This window comes from Dendrobates tinctorius, unplaced genomic scaffold, assembly GCF_039654945.1.
Source record: "Dendrobates tinctorius isolate UK_male_01 unplaced genomic scaffold, ASM3965494v1 ptg000173l, whole genome shotgun sequence".
Classification (NCBI taxonomy): domain Eukaryota; kingdom Metazoa; phylum Chordata; class Amphibia; order Anura; family Dendrobatidae; genus Dendrobates; species Dendrobates tinctorius.
In genome coordinates this window covers 9,841,010-9,866,638 of record NW_027361840.1, presented here as the reverse complement: position 1 = coordinate 9,866,638, position 25,629 = coordinate 9,841,010, and the positions used below count along the sequence as shown (strand labels likewise).

At 48.3% G+C, this 25,629-nt stretch overlaps 1 protein-coding gene across 4 annotated transcripts; it reads left to right on the top strand.

The window, feature by feature from the left end:
• Positions 1 to 102: 102 nt before the first annotated feature.
• Positions 103 to 25,160, top strand: LOC141054040 (uncharacterized). 4 transcript variants are annotated; one of them, XM_073551199.1, is made up of 4 exons: positions 103 to 209; positions 14,483 to 14,689; positions 17,710 to 17,804; positions 22,939 to 25,160. In XM_073551199.1, the coding sequence occupies exons 2-4, from the start codon at positions 14,506 to 14,508 to the stop codon at positions 24,616 to 24,618; spliced, it is 1,959 nt and encodes a 652-aa protein (XP_073407300.1). In that variant the 5' UTR covers positions 103 to 209; positions 14,483 to 14,505; the 3' UTR covers positions 24,619 to 25,160. The 4 variants fall into 4 exon arrangements, with proteins under 4 accessions (XP_073407300.1, XP_073407299.1, XP_073407302.1 ...); XM_073551198.1 differs by lacking the exon at positions 103 to 209 and adding an exon at positions 13,417 to 13,514; XM_073551201.1 differs by lacking the exons at positions 103 to 209; positions 14,483 to 14,689 and adding an exon at positions 13,443 to 13,514.
• Positions 25,161 to 25,629: the final 469 nt, after the last annotated feature.

Genomic DNA, 25,629 nt, shown 5'->3' with positions numbered 1-25,629 from the left:
TTGTACTGTATATAGTGTCTTGTACTGTATATAGGGTCCTGTACTGTATGTTGGGTCCTGTACATGGAGGCGGGGCTTCTCCGCAGTCAGTTAATGTGGGAGGAGACCTTGGCAGTTTTCACTTTCACTTTTCGCAGGACTCAGACCCGTGACGTCGGTGCTGAGGGCTGGAGTTTCCCGAGCTGCAGCACCCGGAGAGCAGCGCTGAGGTGAGGGCCCGGGGGTCGGCCGGCTCCTAGATGAGGGGGCTGGGTACTTCCTCTAGGGGAGTTTTCAGGTGTATGGACGGATCTCGGGGGTCTCATCTTCCCCCAGGAGGCTTCTGTAGATACAACTGTCATCAGCCAATCAGCGAGCGACGGCACCGGGAACTGCACTGTATATAGGGCCATAAATGTGAGATAGATGGATATACATAGGACAGCTATCCCTGCACCGTCAGTCTCTATATATACAGCTATCCCTGCACCGTCAGTCCCTATATATACAGCTATCCCTGCACCGTCAGTCTCTATATATACAGCTATCCCTGCACCGTCAGTCCCTATATATACAGCTATCCCCGCACCGTCAGTCTCTATATATACAGCTATCCCTGCACCGTCAGTCTCTATATATACAGCTATCCCTGCACCGTCAGTCCCTATATATACAGCTATCCCCGCACCGTCAGTCTCTATATATACAGCTATCCCCGCACCGTCAGTCTCTATATATACAGCTATCCCTGCACCGTCAGTCCCTATATATACAGCTATCCCTGCACCGTCAGTCCCTATATATACAGCTATCCCTGCACCGCCAGTCCCTATATATACAGCTATCCCTGCACCGTCAGTCCCTATATATACAGCTATCCCTGCACCGCCAGTCCCTATATATACAGCTATCCCTGCACCACCAGTCCCTATATATACAGCTATCCCTGCACCGTCAGTCTCTATATATACAGCTATCCCTGCACCGTCAGTCCCTATATATACAGCTATCCCTGCACCGCCAGTCCCTATATATACAGCTATCCCTGCACCGTCAGTCTCTATATATACAGCTATCCCTGCACCGCCAGTCCCTATATATACAGCTATCCCTGCACCGTCAGTCCCTATATATACAGCTATCCCTGCACCGTCAGTCTCTATATATACAGCTATCCCTGCACCGTCAGTCTCTATATATACAGCTATCCCTGCACCGCCAGTCTCTATATATACAGCTATCCCTGCACCGTCAGTCTCTATATATACAGCTATCCCTGCACCGTCAGTCCCTATATATACAGCTATCCCTGCACCGCCAGTCCCTATATATACAGCTATCCCTGCACCGTCAGTCCCTATATATACAGCTATCCCTGCACCGTCAGTCTCTATATATACAGCTATCCCTGCACCGTCAGTCTCTATATATACAGCTATCCCTGCACCGTCAGTCTCTATATATACAGCTATCCCTGCACCGTCAGTCTCTATATATACAGCTATCCCTGCACCGTCAGTCTCTATATATACAGCTATCCCTGCACCGTCAGTCCCTATATATACAGCTATCCCTGCACCGCCAGTCTCTATATATACAGCTATCCCTGCACCGCCAGTCCCTATATATACAGCTATCCCTGCACCGTCAGTCCCTATATATACAGCTATCCCTGCACCGTCAGTCCCTATATATACAGCTATCCCTGCACCGCCAGTCCCTATATATACAGCTATCCCTGCACCGTCAGTCCCTATATATACAGCTATCCCTGCACCGTCAGTCTCTATATATACAGCTATCTCTGCGCCGTCAGTCCCTATATATACAGCTGTCCCTGCACCGTCAGTCCCTATATATACAGCTATCCCTGCACCGTCAGTGTCTATATATACAGCTATCCCTGCACCGTCAGTCCCTATATATACAGCTATCCCTGCACCGTCAGTCCCTATATATACAGCTATCCCTGCACCGTCAGTCTCTATATATACAGCTATCCCTGCACCGTCAGTCCCTATATATACAGCTATCCCTGCACCGTCAGTCCCTATATATACAGCTATCCCTGCACCGTCAGTCTCTATATATACAGCTATCCCTGCACCGTCAGTCTCTATATATACAGCTATCCCTGCACCGTCAGTCTCTATATATACAGCTATCCCTGCACCGTCAGTCTCTATATATACAGCTATCCCTGCACCGTCAGTCTCTATATATACAGCTATCCCTGCACCGTCAGTCCCTATATATACAGCTATCCCTGCACCGTCAGTCCCTATATATACAGCTATCCCTGCACCGTCAGTCTCTATATATACAGCTATCCCTGCACCGTCAGTCTCTATATATACAGCTATCCCTGCGCCGTCAGTCTCTATATATACAGCTATCCCTGCGCCGTCAGTCTCTATATATACAGCTATCCCTGCGCCGTCAGTCTCTATATATACAGCTATCCCTGCACCGTCAGTCTCTATATGTGACATCGGCGGCCGTGCCCGGCGATGCCCCTTCAGCGGCGGTGCCCGCCGCAGCTTCCTCTCACCTGCGTCCCCCTGTCCGCGCGCTCTTCCGCGCTGCTCACCGCTCTGCTACGGGTAACCGCGCCGGCCTTAGGCCGCGCACGCGCGTTCCCCCGGCCTCTTCTGTTGGTAGGGGGCGTCGCTAGGGGAGGGTCTGTAGGGCGCACTTCCGGTCTCCGCATATATCAGGCGTCCGCTCTATTCTGAGGGCGCCTGGTGATTGTTTGTGACTTTCAGCACCCATCGGCCATACCTTTTCTAGTGTACCCTGCCTATCCTTGCTGTTCTCATTGTCTGCCCTTTCCCTGGTCCATTTCCGTCTGTCTGTCTCCTCCCCGTGGTCCCCGCTGAACCTTTCCTGTAGTCTCCTAGCCATTACCTTCCGCCTTTCCACCCCGCTATTCCTGCTCTGTCTGCCTGTCCTCCGAGTCGTCCCTGCTGGCTCCGGCTGTCGCGGTTCCGCCCCCTGCGGTCCTGCCCCTAACGATCCCTGTACAGGGGTCGGTCTTCACCAGGTGCGCTCGGCCCAGGGGCTCCGGATCCGCGACCCAGAGGGTCCACTCTTGGACCTATTAGCCAGAGGCGTCACAGGCGTCACAGTATCACCAGGCCATGGATCCCGCCGGTGCCGCAGCCGCCACACAAAAGGAATTGCTTTTTCTTCGTGAAAATCAGACCCGGATAATGTCCTTTATGAAGTCTATGGACACCCGGTTGTCCGCCCTGCAGACCTCTGACCCCGGGCACGCTCCCCTCTTAGTCAGCCTCCAGCAGGAGCTCGCGCAGCAGCGCGACGCTCAATCCCACATCTTAGGTTACATGGCATCCGTGGATGATCGATTGCTTGCTCTGCAATCCTCTGCTGCCGCTGCAACTTCCTCCCCGGACGTAGTCTCTACTCCGGCTCCCCGTCTGGGTAAACCCCCCAGGTACAGCGGAGATCCCAAGTTATGCCGGGGTTTTCTAAATCAATGCAGGCTACATTTTGAGCTGGCCCCCCTTCAGTACCCCACTGACCGCGCCAAGGTGGCGTTCATTGTGTCCCATCTCGAGGGTGAGGCCCTGTCCTGGGTGAACCCCTTGTGGGAGAGAGATGACCCCGTAGTGTTAAGTATACAGACCTTCTTGGAAACCTTTCGCAAGATATTCGATGAACCGGGTCGCTTAGCATCCTCCACGGAGGCCCTTTTTAACCTCCGCCAGGGTTCCCTCACAGTGGGGCAATACGCCATCCGCTTCCGGACCCTCTCTTCAGAGTTGGGGTGGAACAATGAGGCTCTTGTGGGAGCCTTTTGGAGAGGCCTCTCCAGTAAGATCAAGGATGAGCTTGCCGGGCGAGACACCCCCACCACTCTGGAGGACCTTATTTCGCTGGCCACTCGCATTGATCTACGCTTTCAGGAGCGCGATCGAGAGGCAGTCGGAGAGAGAAGGTCCTTTAGGCTGTATCAGGCTCCTGTCCCCCGTGTCCCCGTATCTCCTGTTAGTACCGCTCCTGAGCCTATGCAGATTGATCGTGTCAGACTGTCCGAGCAACGCCGCAGGGAGAGGATGACCAAGGGTCTCTGCCTGTACTGTGGAGGTGCCAACCATTTTGTGCGTTCTTGTCCGGAGAAGCCAGAGAGGTCGGGAAATGCCTCCACCTAGGTCAGGTAAGAGAGGACCCCCTAGGTGATCAAAATTCCTCTCTTCCCCTTACCCTTTCAGCTTTGCTAATTACAGGTCGGGAGCGTGGATCTGTGGAGACGTATGTGGACTCGGGTGCTGCCGGTAATTTCATCCGCCAGGAGGAGGTTGACAAACTCCAGATTCCGGTGTTGGTATTGAAGAACCCTCGCGCTATTTCCTCCGTTGATGGTAAACCTTTACCCGGACTCATCACCATGGTTACCGTCGAAGTAGACCTCCAAATCGGAGCTCTCCACCTCGAAAAGATAGCCTTTTATGTCCTGCCACAACTAGCCCATGCTGTTCTTCTAGGGCTACCCTGGCTCAGACGGCACGAGCCGGTGATTGACTGGCGCTCTGGGGAAGTTCTCCGTTGGGGGCACTCCTGCCAGGAGCACTGCCTACGGGCTCTCACTCGTCCCCGTCCATGCTCGAAGCCTGCCGACCTTCCGGGCCTACCCGCACCCTATCACACGTTTGCCGATGTGTTCAGCAAAAAGGAGGCGGACTCCTTACCCCCTCATCGCTCCTATGACTGCCCTATCGACCTGGTTCCCGGAGCCACTCCTCCCAGAGGGAGAACTTATCCTTTGTCCCCAGCAGAGACCTCGGCTATGTCGGAATATATACAGGAGAATCTGGCCAAGGGGTTCATCCGGAAGTCCTCGTCCCCTGCGGGCGCAGGTTTCTTCTTCGTCCGGAAGAGAGATGGGTCCCTGCGACCCTGTATTGATTACCGGGGCCTGAACAACATCACTGTTAAAAACCGGTACCCGCTCCCGCTGATTCCTGAACTCTTCGACCGGCTGAGGGGGGCCAGAATCTTCACGAAGTTGGATCTGCGGGGAGCTTACAACTTAATCCGAATCCGAGCGGGGGATGAGTGGAAGACGGCCTTCAATACCCGGGACGGCCATTATGAATACTTGGTCATGCCGTTCGGTCTCTGCAATGCTCCGGCGGTGTTTCAGGAATTCGTAAATGAGGTGTTCCGGGACCTACTCTATTCCTGCGTGGTGGTGTATTTGGATGATATCCTCGTTTTCTCGACCGACCTCTCCTCCCATCGGAGAAGTGTACGCATGGTCCTGCAGCGCCTTCGAGAAAATCGTCTTTACGCCAAGATCGAGAAGTGCCTCTTCGAGCAAACAGCGTTACCCTTTTTGGGGTATATCATCACGGATTCCGGTCTTAAGATGGATCCGGAGAAGCTGTCCGCGGTACTCCAGTGGCCTCGTCCAGTTGGCATAAAGGCCATCCAGCGTTTCCTCGGCTTCGCTAACTATTACCGACAGTTTGTACCCCACTTCTCTACAGTCACCAAGCCCATCACGGTCCTGACCCGTAAGGGGACGAAGTCTAACGTCTGGTCTTCCGAAGCCGAGGACGCCTTTCTTGCCCTGAAACGCTCGTTTGCCTCTGCTCCGATCTTACACCGTCCAGTGGCTAGTAGGCCCTTCATCCTGGAAGTTGATGCCTCCTCCACTGGAGCTGGGGCGGTTCTCTCCCAACAGGCTCCATCTGGACGTTTAGTCCCCTGCGGGTTCTTCTCCAAATCCTTTTCTCCGGCGGAGGGCAACTACTCCATTGGGGACCGGGAATTATTGGCCATTAAGATGGCGCTGGAGGAATGGCGATATCTGCTCGAGGGGGCAGTGCATCCCTTTACTATCTTCACGGACCACAAGAACCTGGCCTACCTGCAATCTGCCCAGAGACTCAACTCCAGACAAGCCAGGTGGGCTCTGTATTTTTCCCGTTTTGAGTTTAAGCTCCACTTCCGGCCCGGCAGTAAGAACATCAAGGCTGATGCGCTTTCCAGGTCTTTGCAGCCACCGGAGAAGGAGGAGGATCCATCATATATTATCGAGCCGGCCAAAGTTATCTCCGTGGCCCCCGTGAGATTCTCTACCCTTCCGCCTGGCAAGACCTTCGTCCCTTCAAACAAACGTCTGGAAGTACTGCGCTGGGGACATTCTTCCAAGGTTGCTGGGCACGTTGGGATTAAGAAGACTCTTTTGCTTCTTTCCCGGTATTACTGGTGGCCCTCTCTCCACCAGGATGCAAAGGACTTTGTAGCCTCCTGCAGGACTTGTGCTCAGAACAAGGTTCCAAGGACTCTGCCCTCCGGTCTCCTTCATCCGTTGCCTGTGCCAGAGGCCCCTTGGCAGCAAATCGCCATGGATTTCGTGACTGATCTGCCTCGCTCTGCTGGATGTACTACCATCTTAGTCGTCGCAGACCGCTTTTCCAAGATGGCCCACTTTATTCCCTTGGTCGGACTGCCATCTGCTCCAAAGTTGGCCGAGATCTTTATCCACCACGTGTTCAGGCTACATGGTCTTCCTCTGCGAATCGTGACCGATCGAGGGGTCCAGTTTACTTCCCGATTCTGGAGGGCCCTCTGTCGGCTCCTGGGCACGTCTCTCGACTTCTCCTCAGCGTATCATCCTCAAACCAACGGCCAAGTGGAACGGATTAACCAAATTCTGACCACCTACTTACGCCACTTTTCTAACGCCCATCAGGATAATTGGGTCTCTCTTCTACCTTGGGCGGAATTCGCTCATAATAATCATTCCAGCGAATCAACGTCCAAGACACCGTTCTTTGTGGTAACTGGGCTAAATCCTGGGGTTCCTTTGCCCTTTTCCGCATCGTCGGGAGTTCCTGCAGCAGACACTCTCGCCAAGGAGTTTTCGCAAATTTGGAAGGAGACCAGAGAGGCGCTCGAGCTAGCCAACATCCGAATTAAGAAACACGCGGACAAGAGACGAAGGGATCTACCCCCGTACCATCCCGGGGACAAAGTCTGGCTTTCTACCAAACATATCCGCCTGAAAGTCCCTGCTTACAAATTAAGTCCTCGGTACATCGGGCCTTTTGAAGTACTTGGGCGCATTAACAAAGTAGCCTACAAATTGAGGTTGCCGGCATCACTCTGGGTCCCTAACGCCTTCCATATCTCGCTCCTTAAACCTGTGGTCTTGAATCGGTTCCAACCAACCTCCATGTCCCCTCCCTCGCCAATTTGTTCTAACAATGTCTTTGAAGTAAAGGACATTCTGGCTATGAAAAGGGTCAAGGGTAAGACTCTTTTTCTTATCGACTGGAAGGGTTTTGGCCCAGAGGAGAGGTCCTGGGAGCCCCGAGAGAATGTCGATGCCCCCCTTATCATGAAAAGATTTCTGACCAACCTCAGAAGGAGAGGACATATGGGAGGGGGTACTGTGACATCGGCGGCCGTGCCCGCCGATGCCCCTTCAGCGGCGGTGCCCGCCGCAGCTTCCTCTCACCTGCGTCCCCCTGTCCGCGCGCTCTTCCGCGCTGCTCACCGCTCTGCTACGGGTAACCGCGCCGGTCTTAGGCCGCGCACGCGCGTTCCCCCGGCCTCTTCTGTTGGTAGGGGGCGTCGCTAGGGGAGGGTCTGTAGGGCGCACTTCCGGTCTCCGCATATATCAGGCGTCCGCTCTATTCTGAGGGCGCCTGGTGATTGTTTGTGACTTTCAGCACCCATCGGCCATACCTTTTCTAGTGTACCCTGCCTATCCTTGCTGTTCTCATTGTCTGCCCTTTCCCTGGTCCATTTCCGTCTGTCTGTCTCCTCCCCGTGGTCCCCGCTGAACCTTTCCTGTAGTCTCCTAGCCATTACCTTCCGCCTTTCCACCCCGCTATTCCTGCTCTGTCTGCCTGTCCTCCGAGTCGTCCCTGCTGGCTCCGGCTGTCGCGGTTCCGCCCCCTGCGGTCCTGCCCCTAACGATCCCTGTACAGGGGTCGGTCTTCACCAGGTGCGCTCGGCCCAGGGGCTCCGGATCCGCGACCCAGAGGGTCCACTCTTGGACGTATTAGCCAGAGGCGTCACAGGCGTCACACTATATATACAGCTATCCCTGCACCGTCAGTCTCTATATATACAGCTATCCCTGCACCGTCAGTCTCTATATATACAGCTATCCCTGCACCGTCAGTCTCTATATATACAGCTATCCCTGCACCGTCAGTCTCTATATATACAGCTATCCCTGCACCGTCAGTCTCTATATATACAGCTATCCCTGCACCGCCAGTCTCTATATATACAGCTATCCCTGCACCGCCAGTCTCTATATATACAGCTGTCCCTGCACCGTCAGTCTCTATATATACAGCTATCCCTGCACCGTCAGTCTCTATATATACAGCTATCCCTGCACCGTCAGTGTCTATATATACAGCTATCCCTGCACCGTCAGTCTCTATATATACAGCTATCCCTGCACCGTCAGTCTCTATATATACAGCTATCCCTGCACCGCCAGTCTCTATATATACAGCTATCCCTGCACCGTCAGTCTCTATATATACAGCTATCCCCGCACCGTCAGTCTCTATATATACAGCTATCCCTGCACCGTCAGTCTCTATATATACAGCTATCTCTGCACCGTCAGTCTCTATATATACAGCTATCCCTGCACCGTCAGTCTCTATATATAGAGCTATCCCTGCACCGTCAGTCCCTATATATACAGCTATCCCCGCACCGTCAGTCTCTATATATACAGCTATCCCTGCACCGTCAGTCCCTATATATACAGCTATCCCCGCACCGTCAGTTTCTATATATACAGCTATCCCTGCACCGTCAGTCTCTATATATACAGCTATCCCTGCACCGTCAGTCTCTATATATACAGCTATCCCTGCACCGTCAGTCCCTATATATACAGCTATCCCCGCACCGTCAGTCTCTATATATACAGCTATCCCTGCACCGTCAGTCCCTATATATACAGCTATCCCTGCACCGTCAGTTTCTATATATACAGCTCTCCCTGCACCGTCAGTCTCTATATATACAGCTATCCCTGCACCGTCAGTGTCTATATATACAGCTATCCCTGCACCGTCAGTCCCTATATATACAGCTATCCCTGCACCGTCAGTCTCTATATATACAGCTCTCCCTGCACCGTCAGTCTCTATATATACAGCTATCCCCGCACCGTCAGTGTCTATATATACAGCTATCCCTGCACCGTCAGTGTCTATATATACAGCTATCCCTGCACCGTCAGTCCCTATATATACAGCTATCCCTGCACCGTCAGTCTCTATATATACAGCTATCCCTGCACCGTCAGTCTCTATATATACAGCTATCCCTGCACCGTCAGTGTCTATATATACAGCTATCCCCGCACCGTCAGTCTCTATATATACAGCTATCCCTGCACCGTCAGTCTCTATATATACAGCTATCCCTGCACCGTCAGTGTCTATATATACAGCTATCCCCGCACCGTCAGTCTCTATATATACAGCTATCCCTGCACCGTCAGTGTCTATATATACAGCTATCCCCGCACCGTCAGTCTCTATATATACAGCTATCCCTGCACCGCCAGTCCCTATATATACAGCTATCCCCGCACCGTCAGTCTCTATATATACAGCTATCCCTGCACCGCCAGTCTCTATATATACAGCTATCCCCGCACCGTCAGTCTCTATATATACAGCTCTCCCTGCACCGTCAGTCTCTATATATACAGCTATCCCTGCACCGTCAGTGTCTATATATACAGCTATCCCTGCACCGTCAGTCCCTATATATACAGCTATCCCTGCACCGTCAGTCTCTATATATACAGCTATCCCTGCACCGTCAGTCTCTATATATACAGCTATCCCTGCACCGTCAGTCTCTATATATACAGCTATCCCTGCACCGTCAGTGTCTATATATACAGCTATCCCCGCACAGTCAGTCTCTATATATACAGCTATCCCTGCACCGTCAGTCTCTATATATACAGCTATCCCTGCACCGTCAGTGTCTATATATACAGCTATCCCCGCACCGTCAGTCTCTATATATACAGCTATCCCTGCACCGTCAGTGTCTATATATACAGCTATCCCCGCACCGTCAGTCTCTATATATACAGCTATCCCTGCACCGCCAGTCCCTATATATACAGCTATCCCCGCACCGTCAGTCTCTATATATACAGCTATCCCTGCACCGCCAGTCTCTATATATACAGCTGTCCCTGCACCGCCAGTCCCTATATATACAGCTATCCCCGCACCGTCAGTCTCTATATATACAGCTATCCCTGCACCGTCAGTGTCTATATATACAGCTATCCCCGCACCGTCAGTCCCTATATATACAGCTATCCCTGCACCGCCAGTCCCTATATATACAGCTATCCCCGCACCGTCAGTCTCTATATATACAGCTATCCCCGCACCGTCAGTCCCTATATATACAGCTATCCCTGCACCGTCAGTCTCTATATATACAGCTATCCCTGCACCGCCAGTCCCTATATATACAGCTATCCCCGCACCGTCAGTCTCTATATATACAGCTATCCCTGCACCGCCAGTCTCTATATATACAGCTATCCCTGCACCGTCAGTGTCTATATATACAGCTATCCCTGCACCGCCAGTCTCTATATTTACAGCTGTCCCTGCACCGCCAGTCCCTATATATACAGCTATCCCCGCACCGTCAGTCTCTATATATACAGCTATCCCTGCACCGTCAGTCCCTATATATACAGCTATCCCTGCACCGCCAGTCTCTATATATACAGCTATCCCCGCACCGTCAGTCCCTATATATACAGCTATCCCCGCACCGTCAGTCTCTATATATACAGCTATCCCTGCACCGTCAGTCCCTATATATACAGCTATCCCTGCACCGTCAGTCTCTATATATATACAGCTATCCCTGCACCGCCAGTCTCTATATATACAGCTATCCCTGCACCGTCAGTCCCTATATATACAGCTATCCCTGCACCGTCAGTCCCTATATATACAGCTATCCCTGCACCGCCAGTCTCTATATATACAGCTATCCCCGCACCGTCAGTCCCTATATATACAGCTATCCCTGCACCGTCAGTCTCTATATATACAGCTATCCCTGCACCGCCAGTCCCTATATATACAGCTATCCCCGCACCGTCAGTCTCTATATATACAGCTATCCCTGCACCGCCAGTCTCTATATATACAGCTATCCCTGCACCGTCAGTGTCTATATATACAGCTATCCCTGCACCGCCAGTCTCTATATATACAGCTATCCCTGCACCGCCAGTCTCTATATATACAGCTTTGGAGGCTTTTATAGCAATAGAGGTCCTAGATGGTGAACACTCAATCATTTCAGATATACCTATAAATGTCTAAGGCCGGAGTCACACTAGCGATTAAATCGGACGAATGCAATGCGATAAAAAAATCGCATTGCATTCGTCCCAATATTATGCTATGGTGCTGCTCCCATCATGCGTTTTTTTTATCGGATCCGTTCCTCGGACCGAGACAATCTCAGCATACTGCGATTGTCACCGATTTTCGGATTGGATTCGACAATGCAAGTCTATGGATGCGATTAAAAATCCCATTGAAAACGCACCACACATGTGACCTGCGATTAAATCGCAAGACTTCTCCAGGTCAACAGGAAAGAGCATCAGGCTTTGGATGTCAATTTGATGCTTAGATGCGAATAAAATCGGTTCATCGCCGGAAAATGGGATGACAGACGGATCCCTGGGCAAGAAACCTTTGTGCGATTTCGTACCGTTAAAATGGGACCGATTTTTTATTCGTTGTGTGTGACTCCAGCCTAAAGGTGGAGGTCCCCTTTAGGCCGGTCTCACACGTCCAGATAACACGGTACCGGAGCTGTCCGTGTGGATACGTGGTACAACCGTGTGCCTCATCTGGACCACATGGACGGCCGCTGGGGAAGAAGCGCTACAGTAAGCGCTGTTCCCCGGCGGTTGGTACTGAACGCGGCTGTCATTCTTCTCTCCTGCACTGTCGGCAACAGTAAGCAGGAGAGAAGAATGAATGAAAACCCAACGTGGGGTCCCCCTCTGTTTGTGAACCAAGCAGACGAAACTTAAGTAAATAATTAAAAAACAATGGCGTGGAGTTCCCCCCCCCCCCTTTTTGACAACCAACCTGACTAAAGCTGACAGCTGAGGGCTGGTATTCTCAGGCAGGTAATGGGCTATTGATCTTGGCCCCCCCAGCTGCCCTGAAAAGGTGCATCTGTTAGATGGGCCTATTCTGGAGCTTTGCCCGGTTCTTCCCACTTGACCTGTAGCGGTGGCAAGTTGGGTAATAATGGGTTAATTTCACCTTTCTATTGTAAGGTGACATTAAGCCCGGATTAGTAATAGAGACACCATTACTAATCCTAGAGTTACTCAAGGGTTAAATAAACACACACCATAAGAGCAAAGTATTTTAATGAAAGAATACTAACACAGCTGCTCCAAATGTAAACTACTGTAGAATGAATGGAAGCAGCCAGCGCATGCTCAGTAACTAGCAGTGATGTCACCGCTCATCACGGAGTCTGCGCTCTGCTTCCATTCATTCTACAGTAGTTTACAGTAGGAGCAGCTGTGTTAGCAGCGCTCTGCCTGTAAACTGATTAACCCCCAAGATGGATTACGCCGTGGGACCTGGCTGAGCGCCGGACAGGTAATGTATATTTTTGGTTTATTATTATCACTTTTTTTTTTTTTACTACAAGAGAACGAGGGCATCGGAATGGAATTAGGACTGTAATAAATATTTAAACAATGTGTGTGGTGTATTCTTTCATTAAAATACTTCGCTCTTTGTAACGAATGGAAGCAGAGGCAGAGATGGTGAAGTTCACATTCGTTTTTATTTTTTAAGTGGAACCTCGGGACCACGGTCCCGGCGGCTCTGAAGGGGGCGTGACTAGTGAGCCCCGGGCACCCGTAGTAAAGCCCCTCAGGTATTCAGAATGGAATACCCAGAGGACACAGTTGCTACCTCCAGTTAGACCCCCGAACACATGGCAGCTGTCCCAGCGGGACCAAAAGGGATAAAAGTTACAGCAGAGTCCGTAATGCGCTGGGTCCTGGATCCGGTTAGCTGGTAAGGAGTCGGTTCCAGTGACCTTCACACAGTCCTTGGACTCAGATGGCTGTAGGCAGAACGGGATGGCTTAGGCCCAGATGGTTGCTGATGTAACACAGGATACTGATATGCTGTGGAAATAGAGAGCATTAGACAATGCACAGACTGCAGATGCAGCACAGCCAGGTTAGCATGTGAACCAATGGTAGATACTCATTGCTCCAGCGCTCTCCCTAGGGCGGAGAGGCCAGAAATAGCAGCCAGTGCTCTGCCATTGGTTGATTGCATTTTTTGAATAATACACGCCGCCCCTTTAAGAAGGCAAGAGAGCTGGTGGGCGTGCCCTAATAGCCTTAGCTATAGATCTCCTCACAGGAGGAGGAGGGAGGACAGAACACTGAGCAGCAGCATGAGAGGCTCGAGGTGAGTGCCCAGAACGGAGAGCAGCGGCAGGCCTGGACGGGGGTCAGGTGTAACAGCGGCAGACCTGAGCGCAGCGCCACGATGGGGACCGGGTGTAACACTCTTATTATGTGTGTGTTTATTTAAACCTTGAATAACTCTAGGATTAGTAATGGAGAGGTGTCTTATTGACACCTCTCCATTACTAATCTGGGCTTAATGTCACCTTACAATAGAAAGCTGACATTAACCCCTTATTACCCCACTTGCCACCACTACAGGGCAAGTGGGAAGAACCAGGCAAATCTCCAGCCTTTTCTGGGCAGCTGGGGGCTGCTGTTTTTAGGCTGGGTGGGGGCCAAGATCAATGGCCCTTTACCAGCCTGAGAATAGCAGCCCCCAGCTGTCAACTTTAGTCAGGTTGGTTCACAAACAGAGGGGGACCCCACGTCGGGTTTTCATTCATTCTTCTCTCCTGCTCGCTGTTGCCGGCAGAGCAGGAGAGAAGAATGACCAGCTGCGTTCAGCACCAGCCGCAGAGGAACAGCGCTTACAATAGCACTTCTTCCCCAGCGGCCATCCGTGAGCACGGAGGACTGTGTGAACTGCTCTCCGTGTGCACGTGTTCAGCACTTTTGCGGACTGTGCACTCCCATGAACACTGACATGTGCAGAGACACATTCATTTTGACGTGTCTACTTGTGTCAGTGTCTCCGATACGTGAGGAAACTGTCACTACACGTACCGGAGACACTGACGTGTGACACCGGCCTTCGCGACATTGAACTGAACTTTCTAAGCCTGTTGCTAGTCCTGGATATGCTACTTAACATCTGGGGGTCTTTTAATGGGGTTGTCCGGTCTCACATCCCTGGTAACCGCTCTGATATAAGATGCAGTGAGGTGGAGTTTCTTGGCATTTTCTCCACTCCCTGTCATGATATGATCCAAGCTGGGATTAATCTGGGGATATCTCTTTTTGGATTAGACCCTGTGTCATCTGCCGTTTTCATGGCTACACAAGTTCTTAAAGTGTCCGGTCTCCCCCGCCATCAGAGCGATGACGATGATCTCATCAGAGATAAGCTTTTAATACACTTCCTGCAAGAAAAACATGGCGGCGACGGCGAAGTCACTGCTCATTACCCCACAGAGGAGGACGGCGTGGCCTTACTGGAGTTTAAAGACGAAAAAGGTGATTATATTCAAATGGCTCTGGTGTTAGACAAGATCCAGGGTCTGACGTGTAAGAAGTGGTCCGAGGGATGAGAAATGAAGCAACTTATGGCTTTGATTACAAGTCTCCTCTGGTTTTATGTATGCAGCTCCTCTGCAGACTCATGTGTCTCTGTGGTAACAGCAGATATTCCCGCTGTAGTCGTCCTTCTCTATCCTCTTGAATGTATATTACTAAGAAGTGGGGATTGGATGGAAGGGAAATTGACTGCTTTCCACAGGGTTTGTGTGCTGGATGTAAGCATAGGTCTGCACTGGAGCTGTATACAGCAAACGGACATTTTTTTTTTTTATTTAATCCGTGCTATTTATTAAGTTGCATTATGTTTTATTTTAGCTGCATTGAATGCAATAATGTACAAAAAATGACTCCTACATCAAGTACAATGACTCCAAGCTTCACATGGCCCCATTCATTCCTTCACTTCATTCATTTTTCCGCACAATCTTGTACTTTGTGTCCGGGCTCACGTAGCCCGAGTTCCAGTAAGATTCCAATCATTACCAGTTATACGAGCTTCTCTGTACTGAGACCCCTCACAGTATCCAGCATGTCCGTCTCCTAGACCTAACGGGGGTGGAGGAGAGGCATTAGGGCTGCCTCGAGGAGGAGTAACAGCAGACCTGATATAATTGCTTCCACCCAAGAAACAGCGCCACAGCTGTCCGTGGATTGTATCTAGTATTACAGCTCAGCTCCATGGAAGTGAATAGAACTGAACTGCAATACTGCACACAACCTGTACACAAAGGTGGCGCTCTCTGTCTATTATTTTGCTGACGTCTTTACACGTATGAAAATGGAGAATATTGAAATTTTTTTCAGTTTGTAGATGGAATATCCCTAAATTCTCATAAATTAAAATATTTTAAATTTAATTTTTATATTCACCTTTGCATAGAAGTTTATTTTTTCATTGCTTCCTAAATGCAAACTTAGGCAACATTCCAAATTATCTTTATTAACAATGTTATATCATTTTCTGCTGATGCCAAGTGTCTGTTACGCTCTGTTCACACCTGTGCTCTCAAAGCCAATTTGTCTGTTCCGATTTAAAAACATACAAAAGGGATTAATGTCCAAAATGAATCTATTGCATGACTGTGGCAAACATAAGCAGAAGGACTCCTTTAATTATTTAATATTATTATGGGGTTTGTCTGGATTCTGTTATGTGTCAGTTTTTAGAACCCAAAAATAAGTTTTGCATGGAGTGGAAGTGGGTTGTATTTAAATTACTTGCACCTCCTTTTAATGGGGCTCTGTCAGTGGTCGTCTGGCATCTCAAAAAAATGGCTTAGCACTAGCCATTAGTCTAATGGATCCCAGGAGTTGTCCTGGCCTTCACCCTTTAACACCTGAACAGGGGCTCCAGGATTGGGGCCACAGAGTGGGCTGCTTGCCTGTGGAGGTGGCTTGCAGCAGTGTCAGAATGAAGAGAACAGACAAGGTACAAAATCAGAAGGCAGAAAAATAGTCAGTAAATGGGCAGCTGGTAGAACAAGAATCCAACAGACAAAACAGGATTGAGAAGCCACAGCAAACCAGAGTAAAAACTATGTCTGGCAGCTATTAGCAGTAACCTGGGAAGTCTAGTGGGGTGTGGTCCAGTCCAAAGTGGGGAGCTGAATTCGCCAGCTGGACAACACACACACTCATTTACTGCCAGGGTTACACTTGCGAGTGCAATGCGAGAAACTCGCACTTCAATACCTGGCACTAAGGACCAGAGCGTTCAGCTGCATAGAAATACATTCAGCCGCACAGTCCGGTCCCGAGTATTGAAGTGAGAGAGTCACACGAGTTTCTCACATTGCACTCTCAAGGGTGACCCTGTCCTAAACAGCACTACAGATCGCAGCTACACTAATCTCAGTGGCTGCACAGAGATCATATCCAACCTGTATTACTGGAAAAAAACACAGAACTCACATGCATCCTTTATTACTTGGAGAGACACACACCTCACATCTAGCATATATTACTGGAATCGACATACACCTCAAGTCCAGCCTATATTAATAGGAGAGATATACACCTCACATCCAACCTATATTACTGGGAGAGAGCCACAGAGCTCACATCCAGCCTATTTTCCTGGGAGGGACACTCAGAGCTCACATCCAGCCTATATTAATGGGAGGGACACTCAGAGCTCACATCCAGCCTATATTAATGGGAGGGACACATAGAGCTCACATCCAGCCTATATTACTGGGAGCGAATTGCAGAGCTCACATCCAGTCTATATTACTGGGAGGGCTGCACAGAGCTCACATTCAGTCTATAGTATCGGGAGAGATGCACAGAGCTCATATCAAGCTTATAATACCAGGAGAGCGACACAGAGCTCACATCCAGCCTATATTACTGGGAGAGACACACAGAGCTCATATTCAGCCTATATTACTGGGAGGGACACGCAGAGCTCACACCCAGCCTATATTACTGGGAGAGGCGCACAGAGCTCACATCCATCCTATATTACCAGGAGATAGATACAAAGCTCACATCCAGCCAGTATTACTGGGAGAGACATGCAAAGCTCATCTCCAGCCTATATTACTGGGAGAGACATGCAGCGCTCACATCCAGCCAGTATTACTGGGAGAGACATGCAGCGCTCACATCCAGCCAGTATTACTGGGAGAGACATGCAGCGCTCACATCCAGCCAGTATTACTGGGAGAGACATGCAGCGCTCACATCCAGCCAGTATTACTGGGAGAGACATGCAGCGCTCACATCCAGCCAGTATTACTGGGAGAGACATGCAAAGCTCATCTCCAGCCTATATTACTGGGAGAGACATGCAGAGCTCACATCCAGCCTATATTACTGGGAGAGACATGCAGAGCTCACATCAAGCCCGTATACTACATGGAGAGACACACAGAGCTCAATCCATTCACTATATTTAGCTCTCCTGTGTCCACTCTGTTTCACTGCACGTATTAACATTTTTTTTTCAATTATAGTGGCAAAGAGAGTTTTGAGCCGTCACCACAATCTGATAATACATGACTGCAGCCACCCGCTGGAGGTGAGGCGTCCTCAACCTCATGACTCACAGGTAAGTGTCCATGCACCTTCTCACTAATTGTTTCTTTCACAGGTGAATCTTATAGTTGGTACAATAACTTTACATATAGTGTAACCTTCTCAATGAGCCAGTATGGTCCAATTCCCAGACTCTGCTAGTTTCTGAAGGGGAAATCTGACGCTGGGGGAATCATGTATAACATCCCAAGACCCCAATCATCTAGCATTACGTGTGACCCTTTTGATCTTACTACTTCTTTGCTGAGTATTTGGATTTTTATTGCAAGTTATGTAGATTTTCTAATACAGTTACCGTTGTGACCAAAAGTATTGACACCCCTGAAATTCTGTCAGATAATACTCAGTTTCTTCCTGAAAATGATTGCAAACACAAATTCTTTGGTATTATTATCTTCATTTAATTTGTCTTAAATGAAAAAACACAAAAGAGAATGAAGCAAAAAGCAAAACATTGATCATTTCACACAAAACTCCAAAAATGGGCCAGACAAAAGTATTGGCACCCTCAGCCTAATACTTGGTTGCACAACCTTTAGCCAAAATAACTGCGACCAACCGCTTCTGGTAACCATCAATGAGTTTCTTACAATGTTCTGCCAAAGAAGAATGGTCTAAAATTCCATCAAACGGCTCCAGGTCCCTGATATTAGAAGGGTGCCTTCTCCAATCTGCCATTTTTAGATCTCTCCACAGGTGTTCTATGGGATTCAGGTCTGGACTCATTTCTGGCCACCTTAGAAGTCTCCAGTGCTTTCTCTCAAACCATTTTCTAGTGCTTTTTGAAGTGTGTTTTGGGTCATTGTCCTGCTGGAAGACCCATGACCTCTGAGGGAGACCCAGCTTTCTCACACTGGGCCCTACATTATGCTGCAAAATTTGTTGGTAGTCTTCAGACTTCATAATGCCATGCACACGGTCAAGCAGTCCAGTGCCAGAGGCAGCAAAGCAACTCCAAAACATCAGGGAACCTCCGCCATGTTTGACTGTAGGGGCCGTGTTTTTTTCTTTGAATGACACTTTTTTTCTCCTGTAAACTCTATGTTGATGCTTTTGCCCAAAAAGCTCTACTTTTGCCTCATCTGACTAGAGAACATTCTTCCAAAACGTTTTAGGCTTTTTCAGGTAAGTTTTGGCAAACTCCAGCCTGGCTTTTTTATGTCTCGGGGTAAGAAGTGGGGTCTTCCTGGGTCTCCTACCATACAGTCCCTTTTCATTCAGACGCCGACGGATAGTACGGGTCGACACTGTTGTACCCTCGGACTGCAGGGCAGCTTGAACTTGTTTGGATGTTAGTCGAGGTTCTTTATCCAACATCCGCACAATCTTGCGTTGAAATCTCTTGTCAATTTTTCTTTTCCATCCACATCTAGGGAGGTTAGCCACAGTGCCATGGGCTTTAAACTTCTTGATGACACTGCGCACGGTAGACACAGGAATTCAGGTCTTTGGAGATGGACTTGTAGCCTTGAGATTGCTTATGCTTCCTCACAATTTGGTTTCTCAAGTCCTCAGACAGTTCTTTGGTCTTCTTTCTTTTCTCCATGCTCAATGTGGTACACACAAGGACACAGGACAGAGGTTGAGTCAACTTTAATCCATGTCAACTGGCTGCAAGTGTGATTTAGTTATTGCCAACACCTGTTAGGTGCCACAGGTAAGTTACAGGTGCTGTTAATTACACAAATTAGAGAAGCATCACATGATTTTTCGAACAGTGCCAATACTTTTGTCCACCCTCTTTTTTATGTTTGGTGTGGAATTATATCCAATTTGGCTTTAGGACAATTCTTTTTGTGTTTTTCATTTAAGACAAATTAAATGAAGATAATAATAACAAAGAATTTGTGTTTGCAATCCTCCTCCTCCTGGACCTGTCGGCTGCCTTTGACACAGTGGACCATTCCCTATTATTACAGACCCTCTCATCCCTTGGCATCACAGACTTGGCCCTATCCTGGATCTCATCATACCTAACAGACCGGACATTCAGCGTCTCCCACTCACACACCACCTCCTCACCTCGCCCCCTATCTGTCGGAGTCCCACAAGGTTCAGTCCTTGGGCCCCTGCTGTTCTCTATTTACACCTTTGGCCTGGGACAGCTCATAGAATCTCATGGCTTTCAGTATCATCTCTACTGTCCACTATTTCATCCTTCTTCTCCGCTAGATTTCTGAAACTCAACATGGACAAAACAGAATTCATCATCTTTCCCCCATCTCACATGACCCCCCCTACGAACCTATCAATTACAGTAAATGACTGCCCACTCTCCCCAGTCCCACAAGCTCGCTGCCTCGGAGTAATCCTTGACGCTGATCTCTCCTTCAAACCACATATCCAAGCCCTTTCCACTTCCTGCCGACTTCAACTCAAAAATATTTCACGAATCCGTTCATTCCTCACCCAAGAATCTGCAAAAACCCTAGTCCATGCCCTCATCATCTCTCGCCTTGACTACTGCAACCTCCTGCTCTGTGGCCTCCCCTCTAACACTCTCGCACCCCTCCAATCTATTCTAAACTCTGCTGCCCAACTAATCCACCTGTCCCCCCGCTATTCCCCAGCTTCTCCCCTCTGTCAATCCCTTCACTGGCTCCCAATTGCCCAGAGACTCCATTACAAAACCCTAACCATGACATACAAAGCCATCCACAACCTGTCTCCTCCATACATCTGTGACCTCGTCTCTCGGTACTTTCTTGCATGCAACCTCCGATACTCACAAGATCTCCTTCTCTACTCCCCTCTTATCTGCTCTTCCCACAATCGCATACAAGATTTCTCTCGCGCATCCCCTCTACTCTGGAACTCTCTGCCACAACATATCAGACTCTCACCTACCATCGAAACCTTCAAAAAGAGCCTGAAGACCGACCTCTTCCGACAAGCCTACAACCTGCAGTAACCACCGATCGACCAAACCGCTGCACGACCAGCTCTACCCTCGCCTACTGTATTATCACCCATCCCTTGTAGATTGTGAGCCTTCGCGGGCAGGGTCCTCTCTCCTCCTGTACCAGTCATGACTTGTATTGTTTAAGATTATTGTACTTGTTTCTATTATGTATACCCCTCCTTACATGTAAAGCGCCATGGAATAAATGGCGCTATAACAATAAATAATAATAATTTTCAGGAAGAAACGGAGTATTATCTGACAGAATTGCAGGGGTGTCAATACTTTTGACCACAACTGTAGGTCCATATATATATTTGGACAGAGACAACATTTTTCTAATTTTGGTTCTAGACATTACCACAATGAATTTTTAAACAAAACAATTCAGATGCAGTTGAAGTTCAGACTTTCAGCTTTCATTTGAGGTTATCCACATTAAAATTGGATGAAGGGTTTAGGAGTTTCAGCTCCTTAACATGTGCCACCCTGTTTTTAAAGGGACCAAAAGTAATTGGACAGATTAAATCATTGTAAATAAAATGTTCATTTCTAGTACTTGGTTGAAAACCCTTTGTTGGCAATGACTGCCTGAAGTCTTGATCTCATGGACATCACCAGACGCTGTGTTTCCTCCTTTTTGATGCTCTGCCAGGCCTTCACTGCGGTGGTTTTCAGTTGCTGTTTGTTTGTGGGCTTTTCTGTCTGGTTTAGTCTTTAACAAGTGAAATGCATTCTCAATTGGATTGAGATCAGGTGACTGACTTGGCCATTCAAGAATATTGCACTTCTTTGCTTTAATAAACTCCTGGGTTGCTTTGGCTTTATGTTTTGGGTCATTGTCCATCTGTAGTATGAAATGACGACCAATCAGTTTGGCCGCATTTGGCTGGATCTGAGCACACAGTATGGCTCTGAATACCTCAGAATTCATCCGGCTGCTTCTGTCCTGTGTCACATCATCAATAAACACTAGTGACCCAGTGCCACTGGCAGCCGTGCATGCCCAAGCCATCACACTGCCTCCGCCATGTTTTACAGATGATTTGGTATGCTTTGGATCATGAGCTGTACCACGCCTTCGCCATACTTTTCTCTTTCCATCATTCTGGTAGAGGTTGATCTTGGTTTCATCTGTCCAAAGAATGTTCTTCCAGAACTGTGCTGGCTTTTTTAGATGTTTTTTAGTAAAGTCCAGTCTAGCCTTTTGATTCTTGATGCTTATGAGTGGCTTGCACCGTGCAGTGACCCCTCTGTATTTACGTTCTTGCAGTCTTCTCTTTATGGTAGATTTGGATATTGATACGCCTGCCTCCTGGAGAGTGTAGGTCACTTGGTTGGCTGTTGTGAAGGGGTTTCTCTTCACCATGGAGATTATTCTGCGATCATCCACCACTGTTGTCTTCCGTGGGCGCCCAGGTCTTTTTGCATTGAGTTCACCAATGCTTTCTTTCTTTCTCAGGATGTACCAAACTGTAGATTTTGCCACTCCTAATGTTGTGGCAATTTCTCGGATGGGTTTTTTCTGTTTTTGCAGCTTAAGGATGGCTTGTTTCACCTGCATGGAGAGCTCCTTTGACCGCATGTTTCCTTCATAGCAAAACCTTCCAAATGCAAGCACCACACCTCAGATCAACTCCAGGCCTTTTATCTGCTTAATTGAGAATGACATAACGAAGGGATTGCCCACACCTGTCCATGAAATGGCCTTGGAGTCAATTGTCCAATTACTTTTGGTCCCTTTAAAAACAGGGTGGCGCATGTTAAGGAGCTGAAACTCCTAAACCCTTCATCCAGTTTTAATGTGGATACCCTCAAATGAAAGCTGAAAGTCTGAACTTCAACTGCATCTGAATTGTTTTGTTTACAATTCATTGTGGTAATGTCTAGAACCAAAATTAGAAAAATGTTGTCTCTGTCCAAATATATATGGACCTAACTGTATGCTTCAATACTTCTCACCATTTCCAACACCTGCTTGCTGTCAATGATTTGTGCATTCAGAAGCTGCAATGTTACCTGTACTGATACATTGTAACGAAGCTTCTCTTGTGTCATCAGGACAAGGTGAGGATTGGTTGCAGCCTCTGACTGTAAACAGGAATGTTTTCATCCGTTTACAGCAAGTGAGGAATTGAAGCAAAGTATGTGAGAAATTTGCCGAACTTTTCTCTATTTAGAGGACGATCATCTTTAACCCTTTCAGTTGATATTACACTTTTTTTCATTGTTTCTTTCGCTGCAGTTCTCCATGCCGATTACAACGTTCTTGGACTTGTCACATTTCCGCAATATGTCCGAGGTAAAGAGGCTCCTGGAGCGGCACAGGCTTTGTATTTACAAAGAGAAAGGCTTAGTACTCACCATCAAAGGGGACTTCAGTGATTTGGGAAGATGTCGCATGGATCTGTATGGAATCCTCTCTAGAGAGGAACCTATAGAGAAACAATTCTCCCCACTGGAGCCTACAGCAAGAAAACATCTGTCAGAAGAGATGGGCCGAAGAGCACCCCAGAATGTTCCTCTAACCCCAGAACGCGGGTCATCATCATCATCCCGTCTCAACACACGACAGTCTGAAGAAAGAGGACACTTGGCACAAGATAATGTCACAAGAAATACAAAGAGTCCAACCCATCATTCCGCTACAACGACGAGTTCCCGTGAGACACCTACAAGGACAGCGATGGCGCCAACACCTGTCCGAAAAGTCTCCGAGCCCGTTAGCTTCCTTGCAGACGGTGCAGTCTGCAGATATGTAGGAAGATTCCAAGGAAAGATGATTAATACGATTCTAAGAGAACATGATACTGATATAAATGAAGAACACCACAAAGGCTTTACCAGCATCACTCTGACCTCACGGGCACCAGAGAAGCCAGAACGCTTTAAATTGGCTTGTGATCAAATTAAAACAATTTTTGATTATTATCAAAAATACCTTCGAGCAGAAAACATTGAGTTGTCAATGGACTCGCAAGAAGAAATTATTAAAATACAGGACTGTTTATTCAAACGTAATATCTGTTTGTTTCAAACATCCCCAAGATCGCTGACGATTATCGGCCTCTCAGACGAAATTCTAAACTTTTTGCAAGAGTGGAAAGTAGCTGGAGGCAAAGTGGTGCAAAGTAACTCTGAGAAGTCCGGCTTCCCCCAATCCTCCGCCATAGGGATGGACAGTAAGAACTTGGCTACAACTAAAGAGATGTCTACACATCCCGAGGCATCAGGTGGAAGGTCGAAAAGGCGAGAGACCGGACAGGATACCCACGTCACAGGAAGACAGCAGGATGCAGCAGGTTCTGGAGCAACATCGCCAACACATGGTCAGAAGCTCTCCGAGCCCGTTAGCTTCCATGTAGACGACACCGTCTTCAGATATGTACAAGCATTCGAGCGAAAGACGATTGAACCGATCCTAAGACAATACAGTGTTGATATAAAGAAAGAGGACTACGAAGGCTTCACCAGCATCACGCTGACCTCACGGCCACCAGAGAAACCAGAACACTTTAACATGGCTTGTGATCAAATTAAAACCATTTTTGACAATTATCAAAATCTCCTTCGAGCAGAAAACATTGAGTTGGTGACTGACTCGAAAGAAGAAATTAATAAAGTAGAGGACGATTTACTCCAACGTAACATCTGTTCATATAAAACAGCCCCCAGATCGCTGAAGATTATCGGCCCTTCCGAAGAAATTCTACGTTTTTTACAGGAGTGGAAAGGAACTGGAGGCAAAATGGTACAAAATAACTCTGAGAGGTCCGGCTCCCCCCGATCCTTCACGATAGGGACGGACAGTAAGAACTTGGCTACAAATAGCCGTACTTCTACACATCCCGGGGCATCAGGTGGAAGGTCGAGAGAGCGACAGACCGGACATGATTCCCGTGTCACAGGTAGTGGAAAACAGTAAGATGCAGCAGGATCTGCAAGATCAAACCTCTCGGCCAGTCAGAGAAGGTGATCCTGGAAATGACCTCCCATAATATCGCTGTGGAGCTGAAACCATCGGCATGTGTATGTGATGTGGATGTCACGCTTTGCAATGCAGAGTGTGAAATCTGTAGCCTTACCCCACCATTTCCACTAGTGGGAGGTCTGCAGAAGAAACATGTGCACGAGTCCATAAAACTTTTGGCAGAGTTGAATTTGTTGAAAGGAGGAACAGAGTGGTAGATGTCGCCTGCAGTCCTATGTAAGGTAGGATGCTTTTCACTTCAACCCCGGGTATCCCCTGACATTTTGTCTGTACCCAGTGTACTGTTACATAGGACTGCATTATCACACAATCTGTTATCTGTACCCAGTGTAATGTTACATAGGACTGCAGGTACTCTTTGCATTGCCCTTAGACGCAAAAGAAACCGCTGAGTAATAAAAATCTGTGTAGTTTGTGGTTATAGACAGAAGACATTATTTCATAGCTTGTTACAGTTTAATAAATAATTACACCCATTCTCTGAATCCGTCATAAGGAGAGCTGCAACACTGCATGATGGCTTAGATACACGGCTCAGCAGTCAGTATCACACAGGATAGGATTAGATACACGGCTCAGCAGTCAGTATCACACAGGATAGGATTAGATACACGGCTCAGCAGTCAGTATCACACAGGATAGGATTAGATACACGGCTCAGCAGTCAGTATCACACTGGATAGGATTAGATACACGGCTCAGCAGTCAGTATCACACAGAATAGGATTAGATACATGGCTCAGCAGACGGTATCACACAGCAGAGGATTAGATACACGGCTCAGCAGTCAGTATCACACAGGATAGGATTAGATAAATGGCTCAGCAGACAGTATCACACAGGATAGGATTAGATACACGGCTCAGCAGACGGTATCACACAGGATAGGATTAGATACACGGCTCAGCAGTCAGTATCACACAGGATAGGATTACATACACGGCT

Excerpts from the sequence above, each read along its gene's own strand:
- LOC141054040 (XM_073551199.1), top strand. The coding sequence starts at position 14,506 with ATGGCTACACAAGTTCTTAAAGTGTCCGGTCTCCCCCGCCATCAGAGC. Across the intron at positions 14,690-17,709 it reads GGAGTTTAAAGACGAAAAAG|TGGCAAAGAGAGTTTTGAGC; the intron begins GTGATTATATTC and ends TTTCAATTATAG. Across the intron at positions 17,805-22,938 it reads CTCAACCTCATGACTCACAG|TTCTCCATGCCGATTACAAC; the intron begins GTAAGTGTCCAT and ends CTTTCGCTGCAG.